Consider the following 22,373-nt stretch of genomic DNA (forward strand, 5'->3'; position numbering starts at 1 on the left):
GGGGGGGGGGGGCTCTGAGAAGGGCGGAGGGGTGGAGGCCATAGCGGGAGGAGCCTGGGCCCCCGAGGCACTGTCTGCAGCAGAGAGACCCGGGAGAGCTGGGACCGGGCACCCCTGCAAAGCTCTGTGTTACAGGCAAATGACAAATGACAAGTGTGGTCTCTGAGATGCGGGGTGTCTGTTACGGCCGCTGGCCTTCCTGACGAACCGTCTCCCCATTCATTGGGGCCCCCAGGACCCAGCACAGAACCTGGCCAAAACCAGGGGCCCAAGAGTTCATGATGAATGAGCCACCCAACAGCCCTACGCGCAGTCCCACTTCCAAGAGAGAATCAAGGCCTCGTCCCCCACCTCACCGGCCCACGTTCGCCGAGGATGCGCGGGCAGGCGGGGAGCGTGCAGAGCACAGGGGCTTCGCGGGGAAGAAGGGAGCTGCAGCGGGGCTCACGGCTTGCAGTGAAACGCTGTCCCGGAGAACGAGTGGCGAGGACCAGCACAGGTCCCAGGAAGGGGAGAGTCCCAGCTCACCACTCGGCTGTGCCTTCCCCAGAGACCTTCACGGAGCTGCTCCGTCCACGGCTGCACACAGACTACCCAGCAGGTACAGAGTCTCGGGTGAGCAGCACCCCTTCCGGGCCTCACCCTCCTCATCTGTAAGATGGGACAGTAACAGACACCTACAAAACGGGTCCAACTGGGAGAATCACCGGGGTGCAGGAGAGACCCCCACTTTTCACCACCCGGGGACGTCTGCTCTGAGAGTGGACCTCTAGCCCAGGCCTCCCTCCTCACGGCCTTCATCCACTCGTGTGTACATTCTGAGACTGGCTGAACAAAGACCACCAGATGCCCCTGCCCGACCATCCTACGCAGCGTCCCGGCCTGGAACATCTGTTCGCAGAACACTTTGGCGGGGATTAGCAAGCTGCAGCCCTCGGGCCCAGTGTTTTGTAAATAAAGTTTTATTGGCACGCGGCCACGTCGATCATTTAGTCTATGGGTCCTTCTGCAATAACCCAGCAGAGTTGAGTGGTCGTGACAGAGAAGGGGTGGCCAGCAGAGCCCGAAAAATTTCCGATCTGGCCCTTTAAGAAAACATTTGCTGCCTGGCTCAGCAGAAGAATACCAACTCTCGATCTTGGGGTTGTGAGTTCGAGCCCCATGTTGGATGTAGAGGTTAAGACACAAAAAGAAAAGAAAAAGAAAACGTGGGGCGCCTGGGTGGCGCAGTCGGTTAAGCGTCTGACTTCAGCCAGGTCACGATCTCACGGTCCGTGAGTTCGAGCCCCGCGTCAGGCTATGGGCTGATGGCTCAGAGCCTGGAGCCTGTTTCCGATTCTGTGTCTCCCTCTCTCTCTGCCCCTCCCCCGTTCATGCTTTGTCTCTCTCTGTCCCAAAAATAAATAAACGTTGAAAAAAAAAAAATTTAAAAAAAGAAAACGTTTGCCAAGCCCCGCATTAGAGGGAAAAGGGGCGAGACACAGATGTGAGCCCAGGGAGGACCTGTGATCGGAGGGGTGCTTCCCGTCACTGCGAACAATCATCTCTGACAACAAGGCTTCTGGGTTTAAGGAGCGGCTACAGATGGGCCCGACATCTCACGACTGACGTGAGGACCCACTGGTACACAACTTAAGGCTCCCTGCAAGCCTGCCCGTCTGGCACGTGTGGGGGGACACGCCCCGTGTGCACGCCCGCACACAGGAGGGCTCCGTCCAAGGGGGGCTCAAGGAAGTCTGACTCTAAGAAATGGGGACACTAAGCCTTTCGCAGAGGAACAAAGACAGAAACCGGGGCGCCTGGCTGGCTCGGTCAGCACAGCATCTGACTCTTGATCTCAGGGTCACGAACTCGAGCCCAACGTTGGGTACAGAGATTAAAAAAAAAAAAAACACAAAAGACAAAATCAGGTACATCACGTGTGTTAGAGGCTATCGCTCGAGGAACAGGATGTTGGTCGTACCTTTTGAGAAAAGCGTTGGTGACGAAATGCCGTTACGCATCCACCAGAAAAGCTACAACGTAGAAGACTGGACCCCCGTGTGACGAGGGTGCAGGGAGGCTGGTACCCTCATACGTCACCCGCAGGAGGATAAGTGGCTTCGACTCACTTTGGAACACGGTTTGGCGGCTGCTCGCAGAAGTAAACTTCTCTCCCCCGTAAACCAGCATTCTCACTCCCACGTGCTCACCAAGGCGAAAGGCAGACACGTGCACAGGAAGATCGTCACACCCAGTAACAGAGACAGGACACAGACCACGCCTCCAGGGATTTATGCCAGGAATGAAGAGCTGCCTTCGCATCTGGAAACCGGTCAACGTAATTCGCCATGTTCACAGGTTAAAAATTCACAGGACTGTCTCGTAGGTCCGGAAAAAAACACGTGACAAAATGTAACATCCCGATCAAAATTCTCAGAAAACTAGGAACGGAGGGGACCTTTCCTAACTCGGTACACAAGCTTCTATGAAACACCTACAGCCGACATCATACCTAACGGAAGAAGACTGAATGTTTCCCCCTAAAATCAGGACCAAGACGGGAAGGTCTGTTCTAATCGCTTCTAATTAAAAACTGAACTGGAGATTCTAGTCACTGCGATAAGGCAGTGACAAAAGAAAAGGCTTCCAGGGTGGAAAGAAAGAAACAAAACCTCTTTCATTCACACACAACATGAGTATCAATGTAGAAAATCTGATGGATTCCACAAAAACACTACTATAACTAGTAAAGTTGCAAGACTGGGGCTCCTGGGGGGCTCCGTCGGTTAAGCGTCCGACTTCAGCTCAGGTCATGATCTCACGGTTTGTGGGTTCAGGCCCCACATCAGGCTCTGTGCTGAGAGCTCAGAGTCTGGAGCTGCTTCAGATTCTGCGTCTCTCTCTCTCTCTCTCTCTCTCTCCCTCCCTCCCTCCCCTGCTCACACTGTCTCTCTTTCTCTAAAGTAAATAAATGTTAAAAAATATATAAATAAGGCTGCAAGATATAAAATATACAAAAATCAATTATATTCATATATATCAGCAATAAGCAGCTGGAAACTGACCGCTTAAAAACACCACCTACGGGGCACCTGGCTGACTCAGTTGAAAGAGCGTGTGACTTGACCTCAGGTCATGAGTTGGAGCCCCGTGTTGGGTCCAGAGATTAAATAAACTTAAAAAAAAATAAAAATACCGGGGCGCCTGGGTGGCGCAGTCGGTTAAGCGTCCGACTTCAGCCAGGTCACGATCTCGCGGTCCGTGAGTTCGAGCCCCGCGTCGGGCTCTGGGCTGATGGCTCAGAGCCTGGAGCCTGTTTCCGATTCTGTGTCTCCCTCTCTCTCTGCCCCTCCCCCGTTCATGCTCTGTCTCTCTCTGTCCCAAAAATAAATAAACGTTGAAAAAATAAATAAATAAATAAAAAATAAAAATACCATTTACATTCTAGAGATTGTTGTACAACGTGAACGTTTTTTAATTTTTTACTTTATGTTAAATGTTTATTTTTGAGAGAAAGAGAGAGATGTGAGTGGGAGGGGCAGGGAGAGGGAGACAGAGGGTCTGAAGCTGGCTCCAGAGTCCCAGCCGTCAGCACAGAGCCCAACGCAGGGCTCGAACTCACGACCCGTGAGATCGTGACCCGAGCTGAAGTCGGACGCTCAACCGACTGAGCCACCTGGGCGCCCCGACAATGTGAATATTTTAAATGCAACTGAACTATACCTAAAGAGGGTAGGGGCACCTGAGCGCCTGACTTCGGCTCAGGTCGCGATCTCACGGCTCGTGAGCTTGAGCCCCGCATCGGGCTCTGTGCTGACAGCTTGGAGCCTGGAGTCCTTGGATTCTATGTCTCCCTCTCTCTCTGCCCTCCTCCTCCCTGCTCGTGCTCTGTCTCTCAAAAATGAATAAACGTTTAAAATAATTTTTAAAAAAGAGGGTACAACAGTAAGTTTTACGTTTATGTGTTTTACTACAATGAAAAGTTAAAAACACTGTTACAGAAGCATTGAAAAAATGAAATACCTACAGGTAAAATGACAAAAGATATGCAAAACAGCACATTGGACACTACAAAGTGTTGCTGGGATAAATCACAGACCGCCTAAATACGTACGCAGAGATACAGTTTTCCTGGGTTGAAAGACTCAATATCATGAAGATGAAAATTCTCTCTAAACTAACCTAGAGACTCAATGATCCCAATCAGAGTTCCAGCAGGATTTTTTTTTTTTAATTTTTTTTTTTTCAACGTTTATTTATTTCTTTTGGGACAGAGAGAGACAGAGCATGAATGGGGGAGGGGCAGAGAGAGAGGGAGACACAGAATCGGAAACAGGCTCCAGGCTCTGAGCCGTCAGCCCAGAGACCGACACGGGGCTCGAACTCTCGGACCGCGAGATCGTGACCTGGCTGAAGTCGGACGCTTAACCGACTGCGCCACCCAGGCGCCCCCAGCAGGATTTTAAAATACAGATTCACAACCCGATTCTAAAATTCACGTGCAACTACAGGGGACGTAGAGTAGCCAAAACAACCCGGAAAAGGGACAAACGCTACTTGGTTTCAGTGGAACAGAATAGAGACCCAGAAACAGTCCACACGCATTGTTGACAAAGGTGTAAAGGCAATTCCGGGAAGAAAGAAGAACGTTTCAGCACATCGCGCCAGAACAGTTGGAAAACATCTGCAAAAATGTTAAACCGCCATCCACACCCCCTGCCACGTACGAAAAGTCACTCGCGACGCATCGCAGTGCCAACGGTAAGACCCAGAGCCAAGGAACTTGCCAAAGAAAAGGAGAGAGGCCTTTGGGGCCTTGGGTTAGGCAAAGCCTTGTTAGCCTCAGAAAACTGAAAAAATTAAACAAGTAAGTCAAGCTTCATCAGAATTTTTGGAAAGATCTGCTCTTTGATTTTTTTTTTTTTTAACGTTTATTTATTTTTGAGAGAGAGAAAGACACAGCATGAACAGGGGAGGGTCAGAGAGAGGGAGACACAGAATCCAAAGCAGGCTCCAGGCTCTGAGCTGTCAGCACAGAGCCCGACACGGGGCTCGAACCCACGGACCGCGAGATCATGACCTGAGCCGAAGTCGGACGCTTAACCGACCGAGCCACCCAGGCGCCCCAAGAAAGATCTGCTCTTTGAAAGACACCGGTTGAGGCCGGCCGCACCGGGGACGTTTTGCAGATCGTGTATCTGACGAAGGACTTGCGTCCAAAGTACACAAAGAACTGTTCGAACTCAGAAGAAAAGAACTCCATCAGAGAGAGAGGCAGAGGGAATCGACCCAGCAGAGGCGACGTGCGGGCGGTACCTGGCACGGGTAGTGCCTGGCTGGCCATCCGGGAAGCGGGACGGGCGCGGGAGCTCTGGGGCCAGGGCAGCCCGCCCTCCAGCCTCTCCCCCCAGCATGCCGGCACTCTTAGAGGGGGTGCGCTTTCTTGTGTGTAACTCACGCCTCGGTGAAGGTGAATTTAAGAAAGCGGAGGTGTGTCTAGACCCCAGCCCTACCCCGGACACCGGAGAAGCAGAGAAATCAGGGCCCCTCACCCCGGTGCGCCCTGCTCTGCGGGGCAGGCAGGGACCTGCTGTAGGTGGGCCCGTCCAGCGGCCTGACCTTGGAGCAGGAAGCAGGAACGTGCTGGCCATGTCGTCCACCTGGGGTAGGGGCACTAACGCCCGTCACACTCGCTTGGGGCTAAAGATCAAGTACGTTGTCCCACCTGGTCCCGTAGCTCTGCCCATCCTACTAGTAGTCCACTTCTAGAGAACAAGGCATATAAAGCCCAGAGAGGGTCACACACTCGCCTGAGGTCACACAGCGGCAGAGCTGGACCAGGCTGGCACCTGTCTCCCAGAGCCCGCCCGGACCCTGTTCAGCACAGGCAGGTGCCAGGAGCGTGGGAAGCGGCACGGGTGTGGGACCAGGCAGGGGAGAGGGAAAGAGGTCCTGGGGGCGGGGGTGGCCTCCCAGGGGGCCGTGTGGCAGGTCCACAGGGACACAGGGGGGTGGGCACAGGGGCCCCGCCTCCGGGCAGGGCTCCCAGCACCCGTGGAAACCCACTAGAGGACTGACTTCACATTTGGGTCCGACCCTTCCAGGGGCAGGAGGGGGGGTGCGGGGACCCCAGGCCTCTCTGAACACCCTCACGTCACGATGGGCGCAGGGGCTCGCGGCCTCCCCCGGGTCCTAAACCTCAGGCCCGGAGAAGCAAGACGACCAGTGACAGGCACAGGCTGGGCAGAGCTGGGATCCCACCCAGCGAGGCCCGCCCGTCCTCCATCCCTGGAGGTGACGGACTGCCCACCACCCGTCCGGCCTCCCCTCCTGGGGCGGGGCAGTGTGGAAGAGGAGTCCAGACTCCGCATACGCCTTCGCCTCGCAAACCCGTAACAGACGGGACAGAGGTTCCCCGCCTGGGGAGCCCTCACCGCACCCCACAGATGAGCTCTGCGTTGAACCAAGGCCAAGGCCGCCAGGAGAAGCGCCGGCAGGAGGCGGGACTGGGCTGGACCGCTGGGGAGAAGGAAGCAGAAGCCTGGGGCCCGTCTTCCAGGCCGGCAGGGTCTGGAGCGGGGCTTGATCCAGCAAGAGGGGTACTTTGACCCAAGATGCAGAGTGCAGTATCCCCCGCCAAGCCTCAGGCTAATGATTCCACAGCACTGTGTGGGGGTGCCGTCTGCCTAGCGAAGATCCTGCCCAAATGTCCCCTCTGTGGTCACACAGGATGGCGGCTGAGTGCCACTCGGAGGCCGGCCGGCCCGCCTCTGTGAGGGGCCTGCGCACAGTAGGCTCACAGCAGCCCCAGCGAGCGCACCACCAGGGTTGAGAGCCCGTAATCCCAAAGATGAGGCGTGGGGCACCTGCCTCCCCCTGGGGCCAGCCGGGGACATGGTCCTGCTGTCCTCGGACTCAGTGACCCCAGAGGGCCCTGTCCAAGCAACACACACCTGAAACGTCACCCCTGGGCCTGGGGCCTGGGAAGGCAAGAGCCCTTACTTTAGGGGCGCCTCGGTGGCCCAGTCGGTTGAGCGTCCGACTTCGGCCCAGGTCACGATCTCGTGGTTCGTGGGTTTGAGCCCCGCGTCGGGCTCTGTGCGGACAGCTCGGAGCCTGGAGCCCGCTTCTGATGCAGCGTCTCCCTCTCTCTCTGCCCCACCCTGCTCATGCTCTGTCTCTCAAAATAAATAAACATTAAAGAAAATTAAAACAGAGAAGACCCTGAACTCAAAAAGTTAAAAACAAACAAAAGCCCTTATTTTAAAGAAGGATCCTGACTCTGGAAGGAGAGTTCTGGAAGTGATTCGGAGCAGCCCTGTAAGACTCCTGGGCTCCAGCAGAGGGACCCTCCCCGCTCCCACTGCCGCGTGCCCCTGAAACCACCACAACAGAGGGCAGAGGGCCAGTGCCCAACAGACTGGCCCTCTGCTGGTGCCCACGTCTTACCAGGACCAGCACCCCCACGGGAGTCAGGTTAGTGGAGTAACTCCTCGCCAAGGGCTCCTGCTTCTCCTGGAGCCAGAGACTCCCTGGGCTCCCAGCCCCTCCCTCCCCCCTGAGAAAGCCCCTGGGCAGACTCTCAGGAGGTCACCCTCGCCTCCAGAGTGGGGCCTCCAGAGTGGGGCCTCCAGAGTGGGGCCTCCAGAGTGGGGCCTCCAGAGTGGGGCCTGTGTGCGCGTGCACGGAGCACAGGAGCAGCTGGATGAAGGCTGGCGGGAGGTCCCCAAGGGAAGAAGGATGGGGCTGATGCTTTAGTTCTCCAAGTGGCAGGGCTGGGCCTGTGGGCTTCCTTCTCAGGCTGTTGGAGCACAGCCACATCTGACCACCTGAGCACACGCCCCCCCCCCCCATCAGGTCTGCCCACCTGTGCACATGCACCCCCCCCCCCGCCCCGCCAATATGAGAGCCAGGCACCAGGGGTAGGATGTCCACATGTCACGCTCCTAAGCTCAGAGTCCCTCCAGGGTGGGGGGGCAGGGGTATCCCAGCAGCAGAACCCCCTGACCCCAGGCAGGAGGGTCCCACACCCTATTCCCAGGCTCTGCTCTGGCTGCACCCCCTCCCCAGAACCAGACACACAGCTGTCCAGAGCCTGCCCTGCTCCTCTCTTCGGGCACCAGGGATCAGGACTTCCTTGCCCAGGGGTCTGGAGTGAGCCTCCAGCACCTGTGGGGACAGAGGGGGACACGGGGGACAGAGGGGGACACGGGGGGGCAGAGGGGGACACAGGGGGCTAGAGGGGGACACGGGGGCAGAGGAGGGCTAAGGGGAGGCAGGGAGGAAAAGAAGGCAGCAGAGGGGGGCATAAGGGGCAAGGGGGACAGAGGGGGGCAGTGGGGACAGAGCAGGGGCGGGGGGTAGAGGGGGTAGGGGGGGCAGAGGGGGGACAGAAGGCAGCAGAGGGGGCAGAGGGGGACATGGGGGGAGCAAAGGAGGGCAAAGGGGAGGCAGGTGGGGACAGAGGGGGGCCAGAGGGCAGAGGTGGGCAGAGGGGAGGCAGGGGGCGCAGAGCAGGGGCGGGGGGTAGAGGGGGTATGGGGGCAGGGGGGCAGAGGGGGGACAGAAGGCAGCAGAGGGGCAGAGGGGGCCATGGGGGGAGCAAAGGAGGGCAAAGGGGAGGCAGGTGGGGACAGAGGGGGGCCAGAGGGCAGAGGTGGGCAGAGGGGAGGCGGGGGGGGGCAGAGCAGGGGCGGGGGGTAGAGGGGGTATGGGGGCAGGGGGGGCAGAGGGGGGATAGAAGGCAGCAGAGGGGCAGAGGGGGCCATGGGGGGAGCAAAGGAGGGCAAAGGGGAGGCAGGTGGGGACAGAGGGGGGCCAGAGGGCAGAGGTGGGCAGAGGGGAGGCGGGGGGGGGCAGAGGGGCGCAGAGGGCAGTTCTACCCCTGTCCCCGAACCCACGACATCAGGGCTGCCGGCACTTCAGGCCAGGGCCTTGCCCTCTGGGGTGACACTGCCCATCAACCCCAGGCTGCCAGCTTCTTCCCGACTCCCCCAGCGACCCCCTCCCCTCCTCCCCCCCCTCCCGTGCCTTCCGGGATGTCACTGCCCTCCATCTACCTCTGCTCTGCATTCTCCCAGGGCTTGGAGGTGACTCAGCCCCTCACCATTTCCTGGAGCAGAAGGGAGGCACCTGAGCAGGTGAGACACATCCTGGGGCTGAGCCGGACTGAGCCGGTATCGTCTGGAACCGTGGTCTGGCACAGCCCGGTAGCCGGGGCCCCAGAGAACGTCGCCCCTCCCACGCTGAGGCCCAGGAGTGAGGGGGGCTGAGGTCCAGACATACAGTGGGCCCGGGGAGGGGGGAGGGCACAGGCGGCCCCTCCCCCACAGCCGCCCTGCTGTTTGTTTATCCCGTGTCCCCCGTCCCCCACCCCCCCCCCCCCCCCGGCAGAATCCAAGCTCCAGGGGGGACGGGACTTTTGCCGCCACCAAGGAGGGGCCATCCACACAGTGGCGCTTAGCGGCCCTGTGGCACCTGGAGGAGGGAGGCTCCCACGTTGCCCTTGCTCCCCCCCTGCAGAGGACCCGGCCTCCCCTCCCGACCCTCCCCTCTGGCCCACCTGGCCCAGGGGCCTCCTCCTGGCACGTTCCCTTCCCCCTCCTGGCCCCACGGTACCTTCCGGCCTCCACCCCCGCGTTCACCGAAGCCCCGTCGCAGACACCGCTGGCCTCCAAGGTGCCGACCCGAGCCCTTCAGGGACGGGGCAGCGCGCGGCCGGCCCGCGCACCCCCGGTGGCCTTCCCGCCCACCGCCAGCGCCCCAGCTCTCCGTGGCGTCCCGTCTGGTCCCCCGGCTATAAACACCCAACCGTGGAGCTGAATGGAGGCCGCACGGCCCTGGCAATACGACAGACGCCGCAGAACTGTTGGCTTTTACTGGTCGGTTCCGTTTGTGTGACTTTCCCCTCGGCGAAGAAAAACACGAAACGGAAAAAGGTGCACACCGTCGGCTATTTTCTAGCCGGCCGCTTCTCCAGAACGCTCCTCGGCCCCGAGCTCGTGTCTCCCCCCCGCCCCCCGGTCTGTGGCGACCTCTCAACCCTAACGCCAGCTCCTGGTCTCCACCCCACTCCCTTCAGCCTCGGCCAAAAACCGCAGTGGCCTCGCCTCTCCCTGTCCAGCACCCCACGCCCCAGGTCGCAGCACACGCTGTTCCCCCAACTTCAGAACACGCGCAGAATCTGACCGCTTCCCGCGGCGTCACCTCTTGTCCGAACGACTCCAAAGTCCCCCCACGGTCTCCCGGCGTCCACCCCACCTCTGTCGGCAGGGGACTCTCCCCGAGAGCCGCAACGAGGCCCCGCGTGCACCGTGTCACCGGTGAGCCCGTCCCCCACCCTTGGCTCTGGACACACCGGCCCCCCTGCTTCCCCTTTCAGCACACGAAGCCACTGCCCCGGCCGGGGCCACCCGCCTTCCGGGGGAGCCGTCTCCCCTCCTCTGTGGATAATTCTGGAAACTCCGGCACCGGCGCCCCTTTTTCTTACCCACCGTTCCCCACGTCCCGTCCTGGTGGCACCCTCACGACACCCTCGCCGTACCCCAGGACCACATCCTGACCTTGGTCACTGCCAGTAACCCCATGCTGGCCACCCCAGCACCTGCGCTCCCCCGCGGCCTGCCCTGACACCAGGGGCCGCCGGTCCATTCGCTGCCCCTCTCCTCACAGCCCCGCGGCCTGTGCCCCTCACGTCCACATCGTGTAGAGCCCATCCCTCCACCAGCCTGTGCCCGAAGAGCTGAATGTTCTAGACCGGGGAGGCCTGGATGGAAAACTGCGGTCAGTGGTCAATGTCAGCTCTTAGCACAGGAGCAGCGACGCCTGTGGACCCCTGGCCCCGGGCAGGCGGCGGCCCAGCACACAGGTGGGCATCAGGGACCCCGTCCTCCACATATCGTCCCCGAGCTCTTTCCACGGACGGCTGCCTCCAACCAGGAGGTGGGCGGCCGCTCCCCCCCGCTCAAGTGACCTCCAAGGGCATAAAGGCCCAGCACCCCCTCTGCCCCCTTGGACGGCACACCTTTAAGACCGGGATATTCAAAACCCCTGCAGAGACAGGAACGATTTTAAAGTGACCACAAATCGCCAGAGAAAAACTAAGACCCAGGAAGGTATTAAGTTTACCCTCAGGCTGATCCTTGGCGGACATCTTCCAACAATAAATAAACAGATAGATGACAGAGAGATAATAGATAAATAAACAAAAACAATGACGAAACCCTGGGACGAGGGGAGAGCCTGATCTCCAAGCTCCCACCTTATCGGAAAACAGTCACGGGGCAGAGACACAGACACGCAAGGCCCATTCGAAGGAAAAATGAACAAAATGTGCCCCCGACAAAGATTCCGTAGCAGATAAATTACACAGACGCAAAAACCGGTTTTAAATGTGCTCGAGGAGCTAACGGAAAAGTGTGGAGAAAGCCAAGACAACGATGTACAAACAAACGGGGGATAGGAATACAGACAGAAACGGTACAAAGGAACCAGAGAGGGACGCGCAGCGGGACCCACGGAGGCTGCGGGGCGAGGACCACACGGAAAGATCGAGACGCCGTGAGCAGAGCCTCAGGGGCCAAGCGACGGGCGTGGGGGCTCGCGGGCGGGGACAGGGACGCGAGCTGGGGAAATGACGGCGGGAAAGTCCCCGAGGTGCAGGGAGCCAGGAGCTTACACATCCACGAGGCTCCTGAACGCCGCGACCCAACAGCGCGACGTCCAAACCCAGACTCGAGGGCCGTGGAACGGGACGGTGGCCACGGGTCACTTCCGACACGTCCCCAAATAGAGGAGGAGCAGGCTTTCTCCTCGGAAACGTCAGAGGCCGGAAGACCGTCAGCCGATATGTGCAAAGGGCTCAGAGGGAAAGGCCGTCAACCAGGAATCCTGTTTCTGGCAAAACTGTCCTTCAAAAGTGAGGGAGAAATCCAGACCTTCCCAGCTAAACAGAGGCTGAGGGAGTTTGTGACCAGACCTGCCTGCAGGTGAAACGAAAGGATGAGGCCGGACGGAGACGAAGATCTCCGGAGAAGGAAATACGTGGCGATTATAGAAGCTAGTGCTGTTAGACACTGGAAGGCATTCAAACACGGTTTTCTACAGAATTTGAGACTAATTCATTTAACGAAAAAAACAATTATCAAAGTAAGAGTCAGCGTTCCTCTAACTTTGGTATTTACCCTAAATCTTATTTTCTCCATAAGAAACTACTGCATTTAAAATTTTTCTCTCAAAATAAATAACTTAAAAGACACAGCATGGGGGTGGGGGGAGCGGCAGAGAGAGAGAAGAAGGGAGAGAATCCCAAGCAGGCTCCATGCTGTCAGCACAGAGCCCAGTGTGGGAGTGGAACTCACGAACCACGAGATCATGATCTGGGCCAAAGGCAAGATCTGGGCCAAGTCGCTTAAGTGACTGAGCCACCCAGACGCCCCTACAGCACGTGACTCTTGATCTTGGGGTCACGAGTCTGTGTTCCACATTGGGTGTAGAGATGACCTTAAAAATTTTTAGCAGGCGCCTGGGTGGCTCAGTCGGTTAAGTGTCAGACTTCATTGAGCTCTGGTCATGATCTCACGGTTCATGGATTTGAGCCCCGCGTCGGGCTCTGTGCTGACAGCTCGGACCCTGGAGCCTGTTTCGGATTCTGTGTCTCCCTCTCTCTCTGCCCCTCCCCTGCTTGTGCTCTGTCTGTCTGTCTCTCTCTGTCAAATATTAATAAACATTAAAAAGAAATTTAAACAAAGAATACGTAAAAAAAATTTTTTTAATAAAATAAATACAAAAAGAAGAATGACTATTTATGCCTCAGGGCACACAGTGTACCAAGAGGTAAGACCGTGGCATCTACAACCACAGGGTGTGGTCCAGGCCGAGTGAGGGAGCAGTTTCTGCGCGTTCCTGAAGCTCAGCTACTATTAATTGGATCCAGGAGGTTATAAATTTCGGATGTTAGATGGAATCCCCATGGCAACCACAAAGAGCCACAGAACATACACAAAAGGGAACCGGGAGGGACTTTCAACACTCGACTACAGAAGCTCAACACGAGAGAGGACGGGGACGCGGGAAGTGAGGGACAGCAAAGCCGTAGGCCACACACAGCGGGACGAGCGCGAGCCGGACGGCAGGCCGTCCTTATCCACGTCCACGGGAAAGGTGAACGCGGGAAGCTCTGGGATCCACAGACAGGGAACGGCGGGCTGGATGACAGCCCGTGGTCCCGCCACGTGCCGTCTGCGGGAGGCTCGGCCGAGGTCGAGACACAACAGGGTGGCGGTCAAAGGCGGGAAAGGAGGTTCGTGCACACAGCCGCCAGGAGGCTGGAGCGTCTCGCGGACACCAGACAAACAGACTCGAAGTCAGAGCAAGGTCCCAAGGGACAAAGAAGGACGTTACACGTTAGTAAGTCCTCGGTGCGGCCAGAAGACGTGACACACACTCACGCCTCGTGCCGCACCGTCACGACCTACGAAGCAAAACCCGGCGGAGGTGAAGGGAGAAACAGCCTCGAACAGCACACGGGGGGCTCGATACCGCGCTCGCGGTAACGGACGGCAAAGTCCGACACGGGAAACGAGGACTTCACACAAACGACCAGATCCAACCACACGCGCCGGCCGACGCGGGCCCACGGGACGCGGCACGGGACCGACCCCACGTGAGGCCGCCTGTCGGTCTCCTACGAGGTGTCCTCTCTGGCCGCGACAGGGCGGATGCAGTTAGAAGTCAACACAAGGAAAAGTGGAACATTCGCGACCTCGTGGAAGCAACACACTTTTACGAAACGACCAGTGGACCGAAGAAGAAGCCGCAAGGGAGGTGAGCAGACACTTCGAGACGGGGGAAGACCAAACACCACAAAACACGGGATGCAGCCAAGCGTGCCAAAGGCGGGTCTGGCGCCGCAAACGCCGCCGTTAAAGCACAAGGAAGGGGTCCGGTCCGCGACCTAACGGACAACGGAAGGAAGCCGACAGAGAAGAACAAACCAGACCCAAGGCCGGCACGAGGGAGGGGAGACTGGAGCGAGCTTGATGACGGAGGGAGTAGAAACGCAGGAGAGAAAGTCAACGAAACCGACAAGAGCCGGCTCTTCGACAAGAACGGCAGTTGGCGAGCCTTGAGCCGGACGGACTAAGAAACACACTCGGGCCACCAAAATCAGACTCAAAAGCGGGGACACTGCCACCAGAAATCAAAGGGTCCGGGAGACAGCGCTGTGAGCAAGGTCGCCGACGACGGGGGAACCAAGATGAAGTGGATAAATCCCTGGAAGCGGAAAGGCCGCCAAGACGAACCCGTGAAGAAATGCACGGTGGGCACGGGCCGGTAAACGAGTCAGGAGCCCCCCTCGGGAACCAACCCCCTCCCCCCCCCAACGAACAGAGCAAAGTCCTGGTCCCGACGGCCTCACTGGCGAGTCCCGCCGAACGCTTCAAGGACACCCCACGCCGGTCCTTCTCAGACTTCTCCAGAAACGCTGAGGAAGAGGGAGCGCGTCCCAACTCCTTCCAGGCGGCCGGCGTAGCCCCCATACCAAAGCCCAAGGCGCCGGGAGGAGATCGGGGACCGCCACCCCTCGTGAGCGCTGATGCAAACGCCCGAGCAGAGCGCCCGCAAACAGACCGCGACAGCGCACGCAGCACGGACGACGCGCCCCGAGGGGCCTCGCGCCTGCACCGCGAGGAGGGCTCCCCACGACAGGCCGGCAGGGGGGCGCGGCCCCTGGGCGGAGGGGGGGAAGACCCACGTGATCGTCCACCTCCGCGGACGCGGGATCGGCCCCTGGCCGGCCCCCCACGCGGTCATCACGGCACTCAACCAACCGGGAACGGGAGGAGCCACCTCCACACGGTCCCCGCCGTCTCTGGAGAGCCCACGGGGGACGTCGTGCGCAGGGGCGAGACCCCGAGAGCTCCTCCTCGAGGAGCAGACAGGCGAGGAGGCCCTCGCCACCTCCATTCCACACCGAACTGGAAAGTCCAGCCAGAGCAAGCAGGGAGACAGAGAAGGAAAAGGCCCCCACGGCGCAAAGGAGGAAGCAAAACCGTGCTTGTGCAGGACGTGGTCCTGCCACACAGAAAACCCCAAGGGCTGCACGAAACAGCCGTCGGAGCAAGTGAATTCAGCAAAGGAGCGGGATACGAAGTCAGCACATGGAGATCCGTTGCATGTTTATTTTCATTTATTATTTTTTTAATTAAAAAAATTTTACTTTATTTGAGAGAGAGCACAAGTGGGGCAGAGGCAGTGCAGACAGGTGCCCCTAAATTTTTTTTTAATTTTTCTTTACGTGTTTATTCATTTTTGAGAGAGAAACAGAGAGAACCAGCTGAGGCGGGGCAGAGATGGGGCAGGGGGACACAGGATCCGAAGCGGGCTCCACTCTGACAGCAGTGAGCCCGAGGCAGGGCTCAAATTCACGAAACGTGAGATCACGACCTGAGCCAAAGTCTGAGGTCACGCAAGTGAGCCAGCCAGGCGCCCCAGTGGGCTCACTTTTACACCCAATAAGCGATCTGAAAGTAACTTACAACAGCATCAAAAACAATATAATACCTAAGAAATAACCAAGCAGATAAAAAACTTGCAGGATGATAACTATAAAACATCGTGTGAAGAAATGAGAGATGTAAATACATGGAAACACATTCCATGTCATGGACGAGAAAACTTGAAATTGTCAAAATTCCAGGGGCCCCTGGGTGGCTCAGTCGGTTACACATCCGACTTCAGCTCCAGTCAAGATCTCACAGTCTGTGAGTTCGAGCCCTGCGTCGGGCTCTGTGCTGACAGCTCAGACTGGATGGAGCCTCTTTCAGATTCTGTGTCTCCCTCTCTCTCTGCCCCTCCCCTGTTCATGCTCTGTCTCTCCCTGTCTCAAAGATAAATAAAAACATTTAAAAAAATTAAAAAAAAAAGAAACTGTCAAAATTCCATATGACCCAAAGCAAATGTACAGACTCCACCCAATCCCGATCAAATTGCGCATGACATATTTTGCAGAAAGGAAAACCCATCCTAAAATTCATATGGAATTTCAAGGGACCCTGAATAGCAAAAACAATCTTGAAAAAGGACAACCAAATTGGAGGATTCACACCTCATGATTTCAGAAACTAATACAAAGCCACCATAATCAAAACAGACATAAAAACAGGGCACCTGAGTGGCTCAGGCGGTTAAACGGCCGACTTCAGCTCAGGTCATGATCTCACGGTTTGGGGGTTCAAGCCCCGCGTGGGGCTCTGTGCTGACGGCTCAGAGCCTGCAGCCTGCGTCCGATTCTGTGTCTCCCTCTCTGTCTGCCCCAACCCTGCTCACACTGTCTCTCTCTCAAAAATAAACTAACACTGACAATTTTCTTAAAAAAGGAACAAGAGAGATCTTTCATAAGCCACCTAACTCCACACCTCAAGGAACCAGAAAAAGAAGAACCAAAGAAGCCCGAAGTTAGCACACACGGAAAGAAATAACAAAGAGCAGAGTGGAAATGAATGAAACAGAGATGAGAAAGGCAACAGAAAGATCAATGGAACGTACAGCCGCTTTGGGGGAAATATAAGCACAACTGGCAAACCTTTAGCCAGACTCAACAAGAAACACAGAGGGGCAGCGAGAGGACTCAGATGAGATCGGAAACGAAGAGGAGTCGTGCCCCAGACACACTGGGGGTCACAAGAGACTATTAGGAACAACTGCACGCCAGCAGGAAACTAAAACCTCCCTGGGAACGTACACCCTACCAAGACGGAGTCGTGAAAACGTAGAAAATCCGAACAGACCGGTGACCAGCAAGGAGACTGAATGTGTGATCAAAGACCTTCCGGCGAAAGGCGGTCTGGCTGGTGGATTCTACCAGCACTTAAAGAAGTCATCCCAATCCATACCAAAACGGAGAAGAGGGGAGAACACTTCCAAACTCACCTGATGAGGCCAGCACCACCCTGAGGCCAAAAGCAGACAAGGACGGCCCAAGGAAAGAAAATCGTAGGCCGATATCCCTGATGAACACAGATACAAAAGCCCTCGGTGACGTAGCTGCAGACCGAACTCAACAACGCACCGAGAGGGCCACACGCCCCAAGAGAGTGGGATTTACTCCAGGGATGCGGGTTTGGATCAAGAAATCGATTCGAGCAGTCAGTCTCCCCTTTGCTGTCCCGTCCACTGCTGGCGTGTTCAATAAACTTGTATCGCCTTAAAAAAAAAAAATCAAGGGGCGCCTGGGTGGCTCAGTCGGTTGAGCGTCCCACTTCGGCTCAGGTCACGATCTCGCGGTTCGTGGGTTCGAGTCCCGCGTCGGGCTCTGTGCTGACAGCTGGGAGCCTGGAGCCTGCTTCCGATTCTGTGTCTCCCTCTCTCTCTGCCCCTCCACTGCTCACACTCTGTCTCTTTCTCAAAAATAAATAAACATGAAAAAAAATTTTTTTTAATCTTAAAGAAATAAGCTGAAGACAACACAAATAAATGGAAAGAGAGTTTGTGCCCGTGACAGGCAGAATTAATATTGTCAGCATGTCCACAGTACCCAAAACAATCTAGTATTCAGTGCAATCCCTATCAAAATTCCAATGGCATTTTTCACAGAAATAGAGCACACAGTCCCAAAATTTGTATGGAATCACACAAGACCCCAAACAGCCAAGCAGTGAGTGGGACACCATCCACCCGCAAAACTTCTGCCCAGCACAGGAAACCATCCACAAAATGAAAAGACAACCCGTGGAATGGAGAGAATATTTTCAAATCAGATCTCTGATGGGGGCTCATGTCCAAAATATATAAAGAACTCATACAACTCAACAGCAAAACAAAACAACAAAAACCCCAAACAATCCAATTAGAAACTGGACATTTCTCCAGCGAAGGCACCCAGATGGCCAACAGGCACAGGAAAAGGTGCTCGCCATCGCTCAGCATTGGGGCGCCTGGGGGGCTCGTCGGTTAAGCGTCCGACTTCGGCTCAGGTCACCGTCTCACGGTTCGTGGGTTCGAGCCCCGTGTCGGCCTCTGTGCTGACAGCTCGGAGCCTAGAGTGGCTTCGGATTCTGTGTCTCCCTCTCTCTCTGCCCCTCCCCCACTTGCACTCTGTCTCTCTCAAAAATAAACAAACATTAAAAAAGTTTTTTTTTCAAATCACTCATCATCAAGGAAATGCAAGTCAGGACCACAGTGAGATGCCACCTTGCACCTGTCAGAATGGCCACCGTCCAAAAGACAAGAAGGAACAAGTCTCAGTGAGGATGTGCAGAAAAGGGAACCCTCGCACCGCTGGTGGGAATGCAGACTGGTGCAGACACTGTGGGAGACGCTATGGAGGTTCCTGAAAACTTAAAAATAGACGTACTGTAACATCCAGCAACTTCACTTCTGGGTATTTACCCAAAGGAAACAAAAGCACTAACTCAGAACGGTATCTGCACCCCCGCGTTCACTGCAGCATAATTCACAAGGGACAAGATGCGGAGGCAGGGAAGTTTCCCCTGGTGGACGAGAAGACACAGAAAATGCGTTCACATACGCATTATTATTCCACCATAAAAAAAAAAAGAAAACCCCGCCATTTGCGACAACATGGATGGACCTTGAGGGCGTGGCTTGGGAAATAAGCCATACAGAAAAAGACAAATACTACACGTGAAATCTAAGAAAAATCCCCTACAGTCGTAGATGCAGAGGCCAGATCGGTGGCTCCCGGTGGGGCAGGTGAAACGGGTGAAGGGGGTCCAGACACACAAGCTTCCAGGTGTAAGACAGTAAGACCCGGGGGTGTAGGAGACAGCGCGGGGACTGCGGTTAATGACACCGGATTGCATAGGTGCAAGTTGCTAAGAGAGTAGATCTTGCAAGCTCTCCACACCAGCAAAAGTTGTAACTGTGTGGCGACGGACATTAACTACTGTGGGGGTCCTATGGCAACACACACGATATCGGATCATTATGTTGTACACCTGACCCTAACCGAATGCTGTGTGTGAGTCACATCTCAGGCTTTGAAGGATTTTTTTAAATGTTTTTTAACGTTTATTCATTTTTCAGAGACGGAACGTGAGCGGGGGTGGGGGGGGGGTGGGAAGAGAGAGAGAGAGAGAGAGAGAGAGACACAGAATCTGAAACAGGCTCCAGGCTCCGAGCTGCCAGCACAGAGCCCGACGCGGGGCTTGAACCCACGACCCTGGGATCATGACCTGAACCGAAATGAAGAGTCAGACGTTTAACGGACTGAACCACCCAGGTGCCCCTATTTTAAAACCATAAAAAGAAAGGGGTGCCTGGGGGGCTCAGTCGGTTAAACGTCTTGACTTCGGCTCAGGTCACGGTCTCACGGTTCGTGGGTTCGAGCCCCGCGTCCGGCTCTGTGCTGACAGTTCGGAGCCTGGAGCTGCTTCGGATTCTGTGTCTCCCTCTCTCTCTGCCCCTCCCCTGCTTGCACTCTGTTTCCTTTAGTCTCTCAAAGATGAATAAATGTTTAAAAAAAATTTTTTTTTTTTTTAAAAGAAAGAAGGGGGAGAAGAGCCTGTCCCAGCCACTGTCCTGGGCCTGATGGAGAGCAGCAGACGAGAAAGCCCACACCCTCCCCCTGCACCCCTGCGCCTGGCCGGGCACAGGGGCCTGGCGGGGGGACTGGGGGGCCTGGGCGAGCTGGGACCGTGCAGCCAGCTCACAGGCATGGGGAGTAAGTGAACAGGGGACATGCCTGCAGGGGGGCACCTGGTGCAGACCAGGGCTTAGCAAACACAGCCCAAAGCTAGCAGCAGACGAGCAGGGTACCAGGGACAAGGTCGCCCTCACCCCATCCCCCGCCCCAGATGCAGCTGGAACGCGGGCACAGCTCACACACCCGTGTGGAGGGAGAAGCCAGCCCGGGCCCCTTCTGGTCAACCCAGAAGCCCTGCGTCGGCTCAGGGGCCATCTCAGCCACGTGCATCTCCCCCGGCAGGACAGGCACCATGGCTGTGCCTCCCACGTGGGGAGCGGGCGCAGTCCGGGGAACAGGTGAGGGCGGTGGCTGCGTCCTGAGCAACCACTCCTTGCCAGCAGCAACCCCCCCCCCCACCCACCCACACACACCGGACCGCTGGCCTGCGGCCTCAGCACAGAACCAGGTATGGAAAACAGCCTGCGGGTTCCCCTTGCCAGTCACACAGGGTCCTCACGTGACCCAGCGATCCCCTCCTCCATCTCTACCCCCAAGACTTGAAAGCAGGACTCAGAGACCCACCCACCCACGTTCATGGCAGCCAAGAGCTGGAAGTCACCTAGGTGTCCACAGGTGGGTGACGGGACAAAGCGTGGCCCATCCACACAAGAGCAGAACGTGGTCCCATAAGGTGGATAACGGAGGACCTGAGGCTGAGTGGAATAAGCCAGCACAAGACAAACACTGCGTGACCCCGCTCCCACGCGGTCCCGGGGCGGTCCGATTCCCGGACAAGGGTAGACGGTGGGGCCGGCGCTGGAGGAGTGGGCGGGGGTCCGTGTTTCAGAGTGACAGGATGAACAGAGCCCAGGAGACGCACAGTGGGGACAGCTGCATAATAACGAGAAGTACCTCCTGTCGCTGAACTGCACACTTGCAATGGTTAAAATGGTAGCTCTTATGTTATCCAAGTTTTACCACGATAACACCATTTTGGTTAACCCAAAACTCAGGTGGGGCTGCCCGGCCCACTCCTCAGCAGCCCTCTGCCAACCACGCGCCCACCCAGGGGACCCTCTCCTAAACTAGGCCACATTCCGGAAACTCCTCCCCGCCAAGCTGCTTCTGTCCTGGCTTACGGCGATTCCGATTTTGGAAGAGTCGCCTCTCCCTCGAGGTCTTGCAGGGCTGCGGGAGGGGCTCGCGCTGAGGTCACCTGAGAGGCCGTGCGGGCACACGCCGAGTCCCGGCTGAGCCGCCAGGACCCCCCAGGTCAGTCACGCCCAGACCCTCCGGGTCCTGGCTCTGGAAAACGTGCGTGGGGCAGCCCAGAACATCCGCTGTCTGGCCGGGCACAGAGACCCCCGCTCGCTGAGCCGCCCGCTCAAGCCAGAAGGCCCGGATTGGTTTTACCTGGTGCCCCAGGCGTCTCTGCCCATCAGAGTACCGCAGAATGATGGCCCACGCCCAAAGCCAGGTGAACAGCTGAGAACCCCAAGTCCCTCCAGGGCACCGGACCCAAGGTCAGGACTTGTCCCGACTAGGCAGGCAGCTTGGAGGATGTGCGGGCCGCCCCACCCCTCCAGATGGGGCCCCCACCCGGGCCTTGCGGAGAAACGGATGCAAACACACTTACTCCCCCAGGCCCGTCACGAGAAACGCTTCTCTGGAGGCTGTCAGCCGGGTCCCGTGTTCAAAGGCAGGGGGGGCCCGCTGCTGGGGCAGGTAACAGGGAGGGAGGGTCTGGGAGCAGGTCCTGTGGGGGCTGCAGGGACTTCCCCCTCCCAGGAGCCCTCACACGACCAGCCGGCCAGGTCTGCCCAAATCTACCGCAAGGCCCCCCACCCCCACCGGGCCGGGTGTTGGAGGCGACCCAGGCCCGCCCTGATGTCCTGCTGTCCAGGGCCCAGGCCTCGGGGACCCTTGCCCTGGCGATGCCCTGCTCCTGGCTGTGGTCAGGACATCCACGAGCCGGTCCGTGTCACCACACAGTGGCCCCCAGTCGCCCATCTGGGCCGCGGCAGCACCCCACGGTGGCTCAGATCCTGGACAGACTAGGCGGCTTCATCCAAGCAGCAGGGACTGTAGGCGAGCATTCTATGGGCATCACGAGGGAGGAGGCAGGGTAGCAGGCCTCACCCCTCCACACACCCCTGGAGCAGGGGGGAGGCCAGGAGGGAGGGGGGGGCAGGGCTACAGCATCAGGAGACCTGCTCTGCCTTTGAAGTGCCATGTCCCCCGAGGCGGCTCAAGTTTCCAAGGCCTCAGTTTCCCCAGCTGTGAAACGGGCTCCACAAGGCTGCCCGACAGATCAGGCAAGATGCCGGTGCCGCGGACCGATTTGTGGGTCGATTCTGGAAGACGAGAGGCTTGGCCCGGTGCCAAGGAGAGCTGGGCTTGCAAGAACCCACCACTCCAGAGCCCTGCGTGCCTGCCTCGGGGCGGCGGATGCCGGCTGAGCGGGTGGGCGGGGCAAGGCAGTGCCCACTGGACGGGAGGGGCCCCCCCCCGCAGGGCCCAACAGGCCAAGGAAGCCCCCTCTCCCACCTACAGGCTGGGGGCCCCGGACGTAGACGGCGGGGGGGGGGGGGGCTCTGGGTCCAAAGAAACTGCTTCCAAGCAGTGTGACCAGGAAGGACGGGGCCCGACTCCCCCCAGCCCGGCCCCAGCCCACGTCTGAGAACATCCTGGCAGCCGTTTCTCAGCTGCCCTCTCCCCAGCGAGGCCAGCTTTCCTGAACAAG

General features: G+C 57.6%; 1 protein-coding gene across 2 annotated transcripts in view; it reads right to left on the reverse strand.

Moving 5' to 3' along the window:
• ADAP1 (ArfGAP with dual PH domains 1) overlaps positions 1-22,373 on the reverse strand; it is a 51,722-nt gene that overhangs the window by 27,622 nt on the left and 1,727 nt on the right. Inside the window, exon 1 of one of the 2 annotated variants that reach the window (XM_045460706.1) lies at positions 9,042-9,130. The exons of the other annotated variant lie outside the window; for it this stretch is intronic. Within the exon in view, the coding sequence (XP_045316662.1) occupies positions 9,042-9,054 (13 nt within the window). The 5' untranslated portion in view covers positions 9,055-9,130. Of the gene's footprint in view, positions 1-9,041; positions 9,131-22,373 lie in introns of those variants that run through there. 2 annotated transcript variants of the gene reach the window in all.

This window comes from Leopardus geoffroyi, chromosome E3 (genome assembly GCF_018350155.1).
Source record: "Leopardus geoffroyi isolate Oge1 chromosome E3, O.geoffroyi_Oge1_pat1.0, whole genome shotgun sequence".
Classification (NCBI taxonomy): domain Eukaryota; kingdom Metazoa; phylum Chordata; class Mammalia; order Carnivora; family Felidae; genus Leopardus; species Leopardus geoffroyi.